At 43.1% G+C, this 14,785-nt stretch overlaps 1 protein-coding gene across 1 annotated transcript in view; it reads right to left on the bottom strand.

Annotated features, from left to right (window-relative positions):
* LOC124025456 (epidermal growth factor receptor kinase substrate 8-like protein 1) overlaps window positions 1-14,785 on the bottom strand; it is a 24,883-nt gene continuing 10,098 nt past the window's right edge. Inside the window, exons 5-15 of the mRNA XM_046338896.1 lie at window positions 14,448-14,505; window positions 12,918-13,005; window positions 11,893-12,041; window positions 11,205-11,349; window positions 10,635-10,690; window positions 8,552-8,660; window positions 8,048-8,188; window positions 6,934-7,063; window positions 3,880-4,045; window positions 3,186-3,318; window positions 1-699 (exon numbers count right to left, since the gene is read on the bottom strand). Of these exons, the coding sequence (XP_046194852.1) occupies window positions 613-699; window positions 3,186-3,318; window positions 3,880-4,045; window positions 6,934-7,063; window positions 8,048-8,188; window positions 8,552-8,660; window positions 10,635-10,690; window positions 11,205-11,349; window positions 11,893-12,041; window positions 12,918-13,005; window positions 14,448-14,505 (1,262 nt within the window). The 3' untranslated portion in view covers window positions 1-612. The remainder of the gene's footprint in view (window positions 700-3,185; window positions 3,319-3,879; window positions 4,046-6,933; window positions 7,064-8,047; window positions 8,189-8,551; window positions 8,661-10,634; window positions 10,691-11,204; window positions 11,350-11,892; window positions 12,042-12,917; window positions 13,006-14,447; window positions 14,506-14,785) is intronic.

The following is a 14,785-nucleotide window of genomic DNA, read 5'->3' as shown; positions in this document are numbered from 1 at the left end:
AAAATGAGTCATCTCTCATTGAATGACAACAAAGACTTTATTGAAAAATCCCTACTGTTGACCAATCATGGACGAAGGGGCGTAGACTTTGGCTCAAAACTTCTGCTTGCATCCAGAAAAATGTTGTGCCTGAACAGCCTAAAAAACCTTCACCAATGTCCAAAACAAACAACGTCACAAAATGTCATCATAATAAAAGCACAAACTCTTCCGAACTGTTTTGGCTGGGAAGCATGCGGACGCCTTAAGAAAACCAAGTAATTTTATAGTTTGGGTGAACTACCCTTTAAAAGTGAAATCTCTGTATCAGAGTCTCCATACAGACAATGTTAGTGAGTTTGTGTGTCATCTTAAACAGTGACAGTAATGTAATTGTGTTGGCATCCATCAACCAGCTTTCCTTCTGTAGCTCAGTTGGTAGAGCATGGCGCTTGTAACGCCAGGGTAGTGGGTTCGATTCCTGCGACCACCCATACGTAGAATGTATGCACACATGACTGTAAGTCGCTTTGGATAAAAGTGTCTGCTAAATGGCATATATTATATTATTATTATATTATAACCAGTGATATCTGTGCTTCAGTGATATACATGTGTATAGCTTGTTCTTGGTCACAGCCTCCTGCTCTCCAGCTGGAAGTCTGCTTTTTGTTTCTGTTTCTCCATCATTGTCTCCAGCTCTGTAGATTTGCGGACATCCTAATAGAAATGGAGAGAGAGACCGAGAAAGAAAGGAAGAAATACAGTCTGTTAAGGCGCTAGTAGTTACTTTGCTAACATTAGGGAGCTAGTAGTTACTTTGCTAACATTAGGGAGCTAGTAGTTACTTTGCTAACATTAGGGAGCTAGTAGTTACTTTGCTAACATTAGGGAGCTAGTAGTTACTTTGACGTTAAGGAGCTAGTAGAGTTACTTTGCTAATGTTAAGGAGCTAGTAGAGTTAAGGAGCTAGTAGAGTTACTTTGCTAATGTTAAGGAGCTAGTAGAGTTACTTTGCTAATGTTAAGGAGCTAGTAGAGTTACTTTGCTAATGTTAAGGAGCTAGTAGAGTTACTTTGCTAATGTTAAGGAGCTAGTAGAGTTACTTTGCTAACGTTAAGGAGCTAGTAGAGTTACTTTGCTAATGTTAAGGAGCTAGTAGAGTTACTTTGCTAACGTTAAGGAGCTAGTAGAGTTACTTTGCTAACGTTAAGGAGCTAGTAGTTACTTTGCTAATGTTAAGGAGCTAGTAGAGTTACTTTGCTAATGTTAAGGAGCTAGTAGAGTTACTTTGCTAATGTTAAGGAGCTAGTAGAGTTACTTTGCTAATGTTAAGGAGCTAGTAGAGTTACTTTGCTAATGTTAAGGAGCTAGTAGAGTTACTTTGCTGAGCGTTAAGTTAAAGCTAGCTAGTAGTAAGTTACTTTGCTAATGTTAAGGAGCTAGTAGTTACTTTGCTCAAGTCACGTTAGCTGTAGTTGGTCAGACTTTATAAAATGTAGATTTACTTTGCTAATGTTAAGGACTAGTAGATTTACTTTGCTAATGTTCACTTCCAGTGAGACAGTTAGCTGTGCTTTGTGATATTGTAGTAGAACTCGTTAATGGGGAAGTCACCCAGACTGGCTGAACTACTTTGCAACCCAGTAGTCCAGCCAACACCTAGCAACCTCGTCAAGAGGTTCAGACCTCTTGGCGTAACGGTCATTAGCCCCTTCCTTCTGGAGAGTGTATCCCCACGCTTTACCAAGTCCCTCATGTGTACACACCTCTCCGATGGAGGTGCCCCCTTCTGACATGTAGTCCTGGCCACAGTGTAGCAAATTCAGGGGTAGCCCAAACCGGGACTCTAACCCTGGTCCAGTGACTGTCAAGCTAACACCCTAACCATTACACCAAGAGGTCTGAACCTCTTGAGGAAGTCTCTAGGTGTTGGATTAAGGTTCTACAATACATTCGTTAGATTCCAAAATGGAACATGACTCACTTCACTCCCTTCAATTAATTAAAACAGAAAGTATAGTCCGTTTAACATAACTTGACATTTTAAACAACCTTGTCCATCCAACAATATATTGTATGAGATTCATGTGTTACACATCTAACACCAGTCCGTCATTAGAAGTATTAATTCATCTACACCCAGAAACTCCCAGAGACTCCCAGTCATACTGAATAGGAAAGAGGAGAGAGAAGGAGGGATGGAAGAGGAGAGAGGGGAGAAGGAGGGAGGGAAGAGGAGTGAGAGGAGAAGGAGGGAGGGAAGAGGAGAAGAGAGAGAGGAGAAGGAGGGAGGGAAGAGGAGAGGGAGAGGAGAAGGAGGGAGGGAAGAGGAGAGGAAGAGGAGAGAGAGGAGAAGGAGGGAGGGAAGAGGAGAGGAGGGAGAGGAGAAGGAGGGAGGGAGGAGGAGAAGGAGGAAGAGGAGGGAAGAGGAGAAGGAGGGAGGAGAGGAGTGAGAGGAGAAGGAGGGAGGAAGAGGAGGAGAAGGAGAGGAGGAGGGAAGAGGAGTGAGGAGGGAGGGAGGAGGGGAGAGGAGTGAGAGGAGGAGGGAGGGAGAGGAGAGGAGGGAGGGAAGTGGAGGGAGGGAGAGGAGTGAGAGGAGAGGAGGGAGGGAGAGAGGAGAGAGGAGAAGGAGAGAAGGAGGGAGGGAAGAAGAGGGGAGTGAGAGGAAGGAGGGGAGAGAGAGGGAGAGAGGAGGAGGGAAGAAGGAGGGAGGGAGGGAAGAGGAGTGAGAGGGAGAGGAGAGGGAGAGAGAAGAGAGTGAGGGAGGAAGGAGGGAGGGAAGAGGGAGAGGAGAGAGGAGAAGAGGGGGGAGAGAGGGAGGAGGGAGAGAAGGAGGGAGAGGAGAGGAGAGAAGAGAAAAAGGGCATGGGAACCAAGGATCTATCTATAATGTGAGAGTTGAGTCAACCAGGGAAGAGAAGGAAACAGAGGGAAATGAGAAATAAGAGGATTAACGAGGAAGTGATGTGTTTTGATACAACACTATAAGAGTTGTGATGAGAATGGGGTTGCCAGTGTATGAGGATGCCAGTGTATGAGGCTGCCAGTCAATAGGGTTGCCAGTCAAGAATGGGGTTGCGTTGCCAGTCAATAGGGTTGCCAGTCAATAAGCGTTGCCAGTCAATGAGGTTGTCAGTCAATGGGGTTGCCAGTCAATGGTGTTGCCAGTCAATGGTGTTGCGAGTTAATAGGGTTGCTTGTACCTCCAATAAAGCCTTCTGCACCATCATCTGGCTGTACACTCTGGCACCCTCCTCTGGTGAAAACATACGCAGGTCCTCTTTACTCAGGGCGAAGAGCTCAGCACCAGTGAGTCTCCCCAGCAGTGTTACTGTCCTGAATGGAGAGAGAGATATGGGACAGTAAGGTGGTTAGAAGTGTTACTGTCCTGAATGAGAGAGAGATATTGGACAGTACTGTCCTGCTGGTCAGGGAAGTGTTTCTGTCCTGAATGGAGAGGGAGAGATAAGTACTAAATGGACAGTAATGTGGTCAGAAGTGTTACTGTCCTGAATGGAGAGAGAGATAAGGGACAGTAAGGTGGTCAGAAGTGTTACTGTCCTGAATGGAGAGAGAGATAGGGCAGAGTAATGTGGTCAGAAGTGTTACTGTCCTGAATGGAGAGAGAGAGATAGGGCAGAGTCCTGAATGGAGAGAGAGAGATAGGAGTAATGTGGTCAGTCAGAAGTGTTACTGTCCTGAATGGAGAGAGAGAGATCAGGGCAGAGTAATGTGGTCAGAAGTGTTACTGTCATGAATAGAGAGAGAGAGATAGGGTAGAGTAAGGTAATGTGGTCTTTATTATGGCCATGCTAGAAAGGATAGACGTGTGACAGAAGTATCGTGTATATCAAGTATACTGTAGTAGACTGAACTCGCTCCACTACACCCACTCACGGCTCAGTGAAGCCCTTCCCTCTCAGCCAGCCCTCTACCTCCGCAGGAGGGGAGTGGTAGTCCAGGGGGGCCGAGGTGTCTGTGGTGCGGGGGATCACTAGGGGACGGATGGAGCCCGCCCTGCCGTTGGCCAGCCGCTGGAGGAGCTCATCGTTCACCATAAAGCCTGTGTACAGGGGTCCCACACACATTTAATGTCAGTTAAGAATGTGCACACACTGTTACAAGCATGTTCTCACTTATAAACATGTATTCTATCACACACACACAACTACACACGCACGCGCACATGCACACACACACACACACACACACACACACACACACACACACACACACACACACACACACATTGACTACACATTGACTACACATTGACTACACAGCTTTAGGGTTAGACATTACATTGACTACATTGACTTGGACTACACAGCTTTAGGGTTAGACATTACATTGACTACATTGTAGTCATTTAACCCATTTTACCAGAGGGATCTAGAGTGGGTGGATGTTATCAGGAGGCTTAGCCACATGATACAGAACATGCAGGTATAACACAACCACTAAACCTTTAGAAGTAGCCAGCCGGTCTGCAGTGTTATGAACAGAAAACACGGAGTGTCTGATAAGAGTAGTGCTATTCTGAATCCCAAATGGCACCCTATTCCCGATATAGTGTACTATTTCTGGTATTGAATTGTAAAAAAAGAGTAGTGCACTATATAGAGAATAGGATTGTTAAAACAGCCACCCATTCAGATTTAGTATTTCTCTATACACCCCTAGTTTGTCCCTTTTTATTTAGAATGCCTGACAGCTCATCAGTCAATCACCCTTAACTTTCTATCCAATCAGAGGCATTCTCTCCCACCTGTTGGTTGTAAGTCCCGCCTCCAGGCAGTGAGTTGCAGTGATGGAAAGGTTGGCTCTTTTTACTGACTCTGATCTTTCAGACTCGTTCAGTTAAAAGAACAAATGTTTCGACTATGCTCTAGAGTAGATCTGCATGGAGGAATGAGCCAAAATACCAGCAACAGTGTGTGAAAACCTTGTGAAGACTTACAGAAAACATTTGACCTCTGTCATTGCCAACAAAGGTTATATAACAAAGTATTGAGATAAACTTTTGTTATTGACCAAATACTTATTTTCCACCATCATTTGCAAATAAATTCATAAAAAAATCCTACAATGTGATTTTCAGGATTTTTCCCCCTAATTTTGTCTGTCATAGTTAAAGTGTACCTATGATGAAAATTACAGGCCTCTCTCATCTTTTTAAGTGGGAGAACTTGCACAATTGGTGGCTGACTAAATACTTTTTTGCCCCACTGTATCTTTATTATAGTGGTTACTTTATGTCTGTAAGACAGTCATATATTAGTTACTTTATGTTACTTTATGTCTGTAAGAGTGTAATGGTCTATGAGTGTAACATTTCTCTTCTATCTCCTCCTCTGATGAAGAGGTAGAACAAGGATCGGACCAAATGCAGCGTGATGATGATTCATGATATTTTAATGAAGGAAAAACTATACATGCAGAAACTACAAAAATAATGAAATGAAATAATGAAAACCGAAACAGCCCTATCTGGTGCAAACACAAAGACAGGAACAATCACCCACGAAACACTCACAGAATATGGCTGCCTAAATATGGTTCCCAATCAGAGACAACGATAATCACCTGACTCTGATTGAGAACCGCCTCAGGCAGCCATAGACTACGTAGACACCCCACAAAACCCCTAAGACAAAAACACACCACAATAACCCATGTCACACCCTGGCCTGACCAAATATATAAAGAAAACACAAAATACTAAGAAGAAAACAGTCAAAGTTATAGTAGTTACTTTATGTCTATAAGACAGTCATATATTAGTTATAGTAGTTACTTTATGTCTATAAGACAGTCATATATTAGTTATAGTAGTTACTTTATGTCTATAAGACAGTCATATATTAGTTATAGTAGTTACTTTGTGTCTATAAGACAGACATATCTTTATTATAGTGGTTACTTTATGTCTATAAGACAGACATATCTTTATTATAGTAGTTACGTTATGTCTGTAAGAGTCATGTCTTTGTTACAGCAGTTACATTCTATGCAGAGTTAGTGTTATACTGTACAGCCTCCTCACTACTGCAGCAGCTTATTAGTCATGTATAGCATGTTGAGTTGGGTTCACTACTGCAGAGCATAGAATGATATAGTCATGTATAGCATGTTGCTGTTAGAATGTTAGTGTCATGTAAATGAAGAGTTAACATGGCTGTCATAGAATGTTGTAGTGTCATGTAAATGAAGAGTTAACATGGCTGTCATAGAATGTTGTATTGTCATGTAAATGAAGAGTTAACATGGCTGTCATAGAATGTTGTAGTGTCATGTAAATGAAAAGTTAACATGGCTGTCATAGAATGTTGTAGTGTCATGTAAATAGTTAACATGGCTGTCATAGAATGTTGTAAATGTAAATGAAGAGTTAACATGGCTGTCATAGAATGTTGTCATAGTGTCATGTAAATGTCATGTAAATGAGTTAACATGGCTGTCATAGAATGTTGTAGTGTCATGTAAATGAAGAGTTAACATGGCTGTCATAGAATGTTGTAGTGTCATGTAAATGAAGAGTTAACATGGCTGTCATAGAATGTTGTAGTGAGTTCATGTAAATGAAAAGTTAACATAGCTGTCATAGAATGTTGTAGTGTCATGTAAATGAAGAGTTAACATGGCTGTCATAGAATGTTGTAGTGTCATGTAAATGAAGAGTTAACATGGCTGTCATAGAATGTTGTAGTGTCATGTAAATGAAGAGTTAACATGGCTGTTATAGAATGTTGTAGTGTCATGTAAATGAAGAGTTAACATGGCTGTCATAGAATGTTTTTGAGTCATGTAAATGCATCATAATGCAGAAACCTCATTGGCTAAACTATTTAAATACATGGAGGAAAGTGTGCCAACGGTCAGAAGGAGGAATGTGTAGCTGGAGGTGGGTGGTGACACTGACCACTATAGACCACCAAACCACAGGCTTACCTTTGTCTCTGTCGCCCCCTGTCATGGAGGGGGACATGCTGTGAGGACGGCGGGGCACGGCGGGGAGGTTGGCCCCTTCTCGGCTGGAGGGGGTGTAGGAGAAGTGCCTTGCAGGGTCAGAGGGCACCTTCTGTCAAACAGAGACACGAACACACAGGGTAACTCAGATGAGTGGGTGAGTATGTGTCTATTAAGCCCAGTTCAGGTACAACAGCCGAGTGTGCTGACATGCTGTGTTTAGCCAAGCAGCGAGCTAGATAACCAAGCAGACCACTAGCTAGCTAACCAAGCAGACCACTAGCTAGCTAACCAAGCAGACCACTAGCTAGCTAACCAAGCAGACCACTAGCTAGTTAACCAAGCAGACCACGAGCTAGCTTGCTGATATTTATCTGACAAGTCACAAAGTGTGTAATTTGTATTTTTAAATTTTTATTTAACCTTTATTTAACTAGGCAAGTCAGTTAAGAACAAATTCTTATTTTCAATGATGGCCTAGGAACAGTGGGTTAACTGCCTGTTCAGGGGCAGAATGACAGATTTGTACCTTGTCAGCTCAGGGATTTGAACTTGCAACCTTTCGGTTGCTAGTCCAATACTCTAACCACTAGGCTACCCTACTTGTTTACTACAACAAGTGGGGACTTTGTATCAAAATTGTATCACATCATTGTAAAGAGGCACCGTTAGTGTGGAAACGGTGTCAACCGTGTGTGTGTGTGTGTGTGTGTGTGTGTGTGTGTGTGTGTGTGTGTGTGTGTGTGTGTGTGTGTGTGTGTGTGTGTGTGTGTGTGTGTGTGTGTGTGTGTGTGTGTGTGTGTGTGTGTGTGTGTGTGTGTGTGTGTGTGTCTGTCTGTCTGTCTGTCTGTCTGTCTGTCTGTCTGTCTGTCTGTCTGTCTGTCTGTCTGTCTGTCTGTCTGTCTGTCTGTCTGTCTGTCTGTCTGTCTGTCTGTCTGTCTGTCTGTCTGTCTGTCTGTCTGTCTGTCTGTCTGTCTGTCTGTCTGTCTGTCTGTCTGTGTGTGTGTGTGTGTGTGTGTGTGTGTGTGTGTGTGTGTGTGTGTGTGTGTGTGTGTGTGTGTGTGTGTGTGTGTGTGTGCGTGCGTGCGTCCATTACCTTGGACTGTCTGAGTGCCACTGGTCTGTCCCTATGGTTGTTGTTGAGGGCAGACAGAGGCTCCAGAATGTTGAAGGGAACAAACCCAATCTGGTCAAAGTTATTGCGGCACTTCCACCAACGATTTGACGACTCAATCACCTAAAAGGGAGAGGATTCGAATTAGGATTTGTATTTATAATATGTAATTGTGATTCACTTGTTGTTATAAATAATGTGTTCACTCTATGTGTTCATGGCCATGTCAGATATACTGAATCAAGGCAATAAAGCTCACAGAATGGAATTCATTTGTGAGAACTTTTTAAGTAAGGAGGATAATTCAATACATGTGAACTTCTGTAAATTATAGTTGAGTGACACAAGTAGACCTTATAGGCTCTGGTCAAAGGAAGCGCACTATATAGAGAGTAGGGTCTTGTTTAAGACTCAGACAGTATTTAACATGCAGTTCACACATTATTATAGTGTTGTCATGTAGTACAAACATTCTAGAATAAAAACCTCCAGAGTTTCTCCCTGCAGCACGGAGAGTTCACTGCTGTTTCTGGCAACAAAGCCGTAGCTGCAGCTGAACATTCTCTCGCCCTCAGGTGGAAGTTCACTGCCATCTCTGGAGGAGAAACAGTCCTGGGGTCAATCTCAGTTGTATCAGACAGTCCTAGGGTCAATCTCAGTTGTAACAGACAGTCCTGGGGTCAATCTCAGTTGTATCAGACAGTCCTAGGGTCAATCTCAGTTGTAACAGACAGTCCTGGGGTCAATCTCAGTTGTAACAGTCAACAGTTGTAACAGACAGTCCTGGGGTCAATCTCAGTTGTAGTCCAGGGTCAATCTCAGTTGTAACAGACAGTCCTGGGGTCAATCTCAGTTGTATCAGACAGTCCTAGGGTCAATCTCAGTTGTAACAGACAGTCCTGGGGTCAATCTCAGTTGTAACAGACAGTCTTGGGGTCAATCTCAGTTGTATCAGACAGTCCTGGGGTCAAAATCAGTTATCAGACAGTCCTAGGGTCAATCTCAGTTGTAACAGACAGTCCTGGGGTCTCTCAGACAGTCCTAGGGTCAATCTCAGTTGTCAGACAGTCCAGGGTCAATCTCAGTATCAGACAGTCCTGGGGTCAATCTCAGTTGTCAGACAGTCAGACAGTTGTGAGAGTCCTGGGGTCAATCTCTAACAGACAGTTAGGGTCAATCTAGTTGTCAGACAGTCCTAGGGTCAATCTCAGTTGTCAGACAGTCCTGGGGTCAATCTCAGTTGTATCAGACAGTCCTAGGGTCAATCTCAGTTGTCAATCTCAGACAGTCCTGGGGTCAATCTCAGTTGTATCAGACAGTCCTGGGGTCAATCTCAGTTGTCAGACAGTCCTAGGGTCAATCTCAGTTGTCAGACAGTCCTAGGGTCAATCTCAATTGTATCAGACAGTCCTGGGGTCAATCTCAGTTGTCAGACAGTCGTAGGGTCAACTTCAGTTGTAACTGAGAGTCCTGGGGTCAATCTCAGTTGTAACAGACAGTCCTAGGGTCAATCTCAGTTGTCAGACAGTCCTAGGGTCAATCTCAGTTGTATCAGACAGTCCTGGGGTCAATCTCAGTTGTCAGACAGTCCTAGGGTCAATCTCAGTTGTATCTTGTTACCTGTAATTTAACTGTCTGATCAGTATTGTTACCTGTTAACCTGTCAGTTTGTGTTACCTGTCATCTAACTGTGTGATCAGTTTGTGTTACCTGTCATCTAACTGTGTGATCAGTTTGTGTTACCTGTCATCTAACTGTGTGATCAGTTTGTGTTACCTGTCATCTAACTGTGTGATCAGTTTGTGTTACCTGTCATCTAACTGTGTGATCAGTTTGTGTTACCTGTCATCTAACTGTGTGATCAGTTTGTGTTACCTGTCATCTAACTGTGTGATCCGTTTGTGTTACCTGTCATCTAACTGTGTGATCAGTTTGTGTTACCTGTCATCTAACTGTGTGATCAGTTTGTGTTACCTGTCATCTAACTGTGTGATCAGTTTGTGTTACCTGTCATCTAACTGTGTGATCAGTTTGTGTTACCTGTCATCTAACTGTGTGATCAGTTTGTGTTACCTGTCATCTAACTGTGTGATCAGTTTGTGTTACCTGTCATCTAACTGTGTGATTAGTTTGTGTTACCTGTCATCTAACTGTGTGATCAGTTTGTGTTACCTGTCATCTCTCAGACACAGATGTTGTTTCTTTGTAATATTGATGGTGTTTTTCAAAAACAGTAGGACTGTTCATTACAGCAGGAATAAAGAGTTAATAACATGGTTGTAATGGAAACTAGTTTTAATGACTTACTGTTTTACTATATTAATGATGTATTATTAATAATGTTATATATTATATATGAAATATATAAATAATAGAAAAGTAATAACTTTTTTTTAAACACCCCTCTGTTTTATGGACACAGGAAGTTATTGGATCCAAGCACTCTATCATAAAACTTAGTGAAAGGTGAAAGGTGCCATAATCAGTGGTGAAACTGTGTTTCTCGTGAACTGTGTGAATCAGTAAACAAAAAGCATTACAGCAGTTATTGGGGAAGTCAGAAACGTACGATTCATCAGTGTGCTGGACTGAGCTGGGTCCTTCCTCAGCCTGGTTAGGAGGGTCCTAAATTAGGGAAGAAATCAGAAGGAATGATTACATAATTACATCTAATCAATTACAATCTAAATAATATGACATACAGTTCCACTAGACAATGCTACAGTAAGTATACCTCTACACTGTACAGTTCCACTAGCCAATGCTACAGTAAGTATACCTCTACACTGTACAGTTCCACTAGACAATGCTACAGTAAGTATACCTCTACACTGTACAGTTCCACTAGACAATGCTACAGTAAGTATACCTCTACACTGTACAGTTCCACTAGCCAATGCTACAGTAAGTATACCTCTACACTGTACAGTTCCACTAGACAATGCTACAGTAAGTATACCTCTACACTGTACAGTTCCACTAGCCAATGCTACAGTAAGTATACCTCTACACTGTACAGTTCCACTAGACAATGCTACAGTAAGTATACCTCTACACTGTACAGTTCCACTAGACAATGCTACAGTAAGTATACCTCTACACTGTACAGTTCCACTAGCCTATGCTACAGTAAGTATACCTCTACACTGTATTGAAGAGCGTCCTGTTTGTGCTGTGACTTGATTGGGTCCTCCCAAAGTTGACCTTCTGGGTCAACGGCCTCAGGCTGCCATCCATCCAGAAAGACAGGTGAGTATGGAGGGACAGACTCAACAAGCTGGGAGCTGGGAGAGAAAAAGGCCAAAGATCAGGACTTGTCTTGAGCCTTGTCTATGGATGACAATGTGCATATGAACTACACACAATCATACAGATGCCGTATCTTAATTTGATAAACCTGTTGTTGCAGGAATTTTCCTGCTCAACAGGAAATGCAAACATGTAGTGTATTCAAGGGTTAAAAGGCTTCTAAAGTTTGTATTTTCCATTTTAAATGTCTTATTTGCATCAATGAAAAATGTCAACCCCTGCAAAAAATATCTAACTATAATCCACACAACACACATTTCCTGTTGCTGCAGGATTATTTTCCTACTTTGTGAATCAGGCTCAAATTAAGATACGGCATCTGTACATCGATAAGCACAGACATCATAGCAGTACACACACGCACCAGTTTCACCTATAGTTCAGTTGGTAGAGCATGGCGCTTGTAACACCAGTATAGTGGGTTTGATTCCCGGGACCACCCAGATGTATGATGCATAAATGACTGTAAGTCGGTTTAGATAAAAGCATCTGCTAAATAGCATATATGATTATATTACCAGTGTAAGGTCCAGTTAGGCCCTAGGGAGCTCCAAAGCTCCTTCTCTTCATCGGTCAGGTGTTTCTGCAGTAGAGACACAGCACCACTGGTCAAGGCTGGACTGACCACAGTCGCCCCCATCTCTGGCCCATCAGTAGTCTTCACCATCTGAAACCAGAGAGAGAGAGAGACATGGATCGATATCAGACTTAACACTGATGTCCACCTGTGACAGACAGCGACAGATAGACAGACAGACAGATAATCATACAGTATCACCAAAGATAGAACAATGAACCAGATATTTCAAAGGGTGAATGTGAAGCATCCGATTGGCGTTTCCACTCACTACCAAATATGGTAGTGAGAGGAAGCTCATTGGCCAGCAGTGGAAGAAGATGGAGCGAGATTGATTTTGGCCGACATTCTGCTAATTTTCTCATTGCTGAAATATTTGATCTCAATAAAGTTTTCTGTTCCCAAAACTATAATTTGTTACGAACAGAGTGGACTAAGTTTTGTAGACTTTGGCAAAGTTTCAAAAAATGTGCGTTGTTTAGAAGGAGTGCAAGGGTGGATGGAGTTATTGCACATGCACACTTCACAGAGTAGGCGTTCTATAATGGTAATATGCAAATACATGCTAGAATGAGCCAATGGGATCTTGCTAGCTTGTGCATTGTCAGCAACCAATGGAGTTGACCACTACAGAACACACAGATCTGGGATCAGGCCAGTAAATACCTACTAAGACCAGTGGACAGGTCTGGGACCAGGCTAGTAAATACCTGCCAGGCCTTGTGGACAGGTCTGGGACCAGTGGACAGGTCTGGGACCAGTGGACAGATCTGGGACCAGGCTAGTAAATACCTGCCAGGCCTTGTGGACAGGTCTGGGACCAGTGGACAGGTCTGGGACCAGGCTAGTAAATACCTGCCAGGCCTTGTGGACAGGTCTGGGACCAGTGGACAGGTCTAGGATCAATCTAGTAAATACATACCAGGCCCAGTGGACAGATCTGGGACCAGTCTAGTAAATACATACCAGGCCCAGGGGAATAAAGACGTGATGCACCAGCTCCCCAGAAGACGGCTCAGAGATGGACGACTTCAGGCGGTCCTGAAAGCAAAATAATGGAATCATAATAATCATAATATTTATCCTAAGCAACTTAACAGTCGCGCTGCATATATTTGATGTACGGCTGGTCCTGGGAATGGAAGCCTTCCGATGCTAATGCTCTACTAACTGAGCTACAGATAGTAAAACGGAGCTTCTTTTTTTAAAGGGAAAACAGAGATATGTATTTTTATTACATGATATGACAGATGTAGGAGCATATTGGGTGATGGGCGGAGGGCGGAGGGCAGACAGATGTAGGAAGAGATTGGTAGATAGACAGAGGGTAGACAGATGTAGGAACATATTGGGTGATAGACAGAGGGTAGACAGATGTAGGAACATATTGGGAGATAGACAGAGGGTAGACAGATGTAGGAACATATTGGGAGATAGACAGAGGGTAGGAACATATTGGGATAGATAGAACATATTGGGAGACAGATGTAGGAACATATTGGTAGATAGACAGAGGGTAGACAGATATAGGAACATATTGGGAGATAGACAGAGGGTAGACAGATGTAGGAACATATTGGGAGATAGACAGATGGTAGACAGATGTAGGAACATATTGGGAGATAGACAGAGGGTAGACAGATGTAGGAACATATTGGGAGATAGACAGAGGGTAAACAGATGTAGGAACATATTGGTAGATAGACAGAGGGTAGACATATGTAGGAACATATTGGTAGATAGACAGATGTAGGAACATATTGGGAGATAGACAGAGGGTAGACAGATGTAGGAACATATTGGGAGATAGACAGAGGGTAGACAGATGTAGGAACATATTGGGAGATAGACAGAGGGTAGACAGATGTAGGAACATATTGGTAAATAGACAGAGGGAAGACAGATGTAGGAACATATTGGGAGATAGACAGAGGGTAGACAGATGTAGGAACATATTGGGAGATAGACAGATATTAAGGATGCTGGATAGACAGAGGGGACAGATGTAGGAACAGAGTTGGGAGATAGACAGACCCCGGGTATACTGATGTGAGAAAGAACATATTGGGAGATAGACAGAGGGTAGACAGATTAGGAACATATTGGCCTTTCATAGACAGATTGATTTTGGTGACAGATGAGGAACAATGGAGAAACAAGGGCAGAAATCTCTGTTAGGATGCTGGAACCCCAGCTCCAAGGGGACATGTGTTGTCCAGAGTGAGAAAGTTAGCAAACTCCACCAGTGGAGGGCGGAGTATACTGAGGTCAGAAATCATCTGCACGACAAAGACACAAAACAATCAACTACTACGATGAGAAATTCATCAAAGAAATTAACATTTAACGAAAATTGATTTTGTGTGACAGAGAGGGACAATGGACAGAAACAAACATCTCTGTTAGACCCACTACATGGGCTCACCAGCAGACCCTTCCTTCTGCTAGACCCTTCCTCCTGCTAGACCCTTCCTTCTGCTAGACCCTTCCTCCTCCGAGTACTTGACTTTCTGAAAAATGTCAACAAACTCCACCTCAGGTGGAGGGAGGCTTTCAGGGTCAGCAAATCATCTGCACCAAAACACAAAACAATCAACTACTAGATGGGGATTCATCAATGAAATAACATGTAACAATAGTACCCAGAACCATCTACTAGACTTCCTTCTGCTAGACCCTTCCTCCTGCTAGACCCTTCCTCCTGCTAGACCCTTCCTTCTGCTAGACCCTTCCTCCTGCTAGACCCTTCCTCCTGCTAGACCCTTCCTCCTCCTAGACCCTTCCTCCTGCTAGACCCTTCCTCCTGCTAGACCCTTCCTCCTGCTAGACCCTTC

The sequence above is a fragment of the Oncorhynchus gorbuscha genome, unplaced genomic scaffold (assembly GCF_021184085.1).
Source record: "Oncorhynchus gorbuscha isolate QuinsamMale2020 ecotype Even-year unplaced genomic scaffold, OgorEven_v1.0 Un_scaffold_2255, whole genome shotgun sequence".
Taxonomy (NCBI): Eukaryota; Metazoa; Chordata; class Actinopteri; order Salmoniformes; family Salmonidae; genus Oncorhynchus; species Oncorhynchus gorbuscha.
This window is presented reverse-complemented; position numbering and strand designations above follow the sequence as displayed.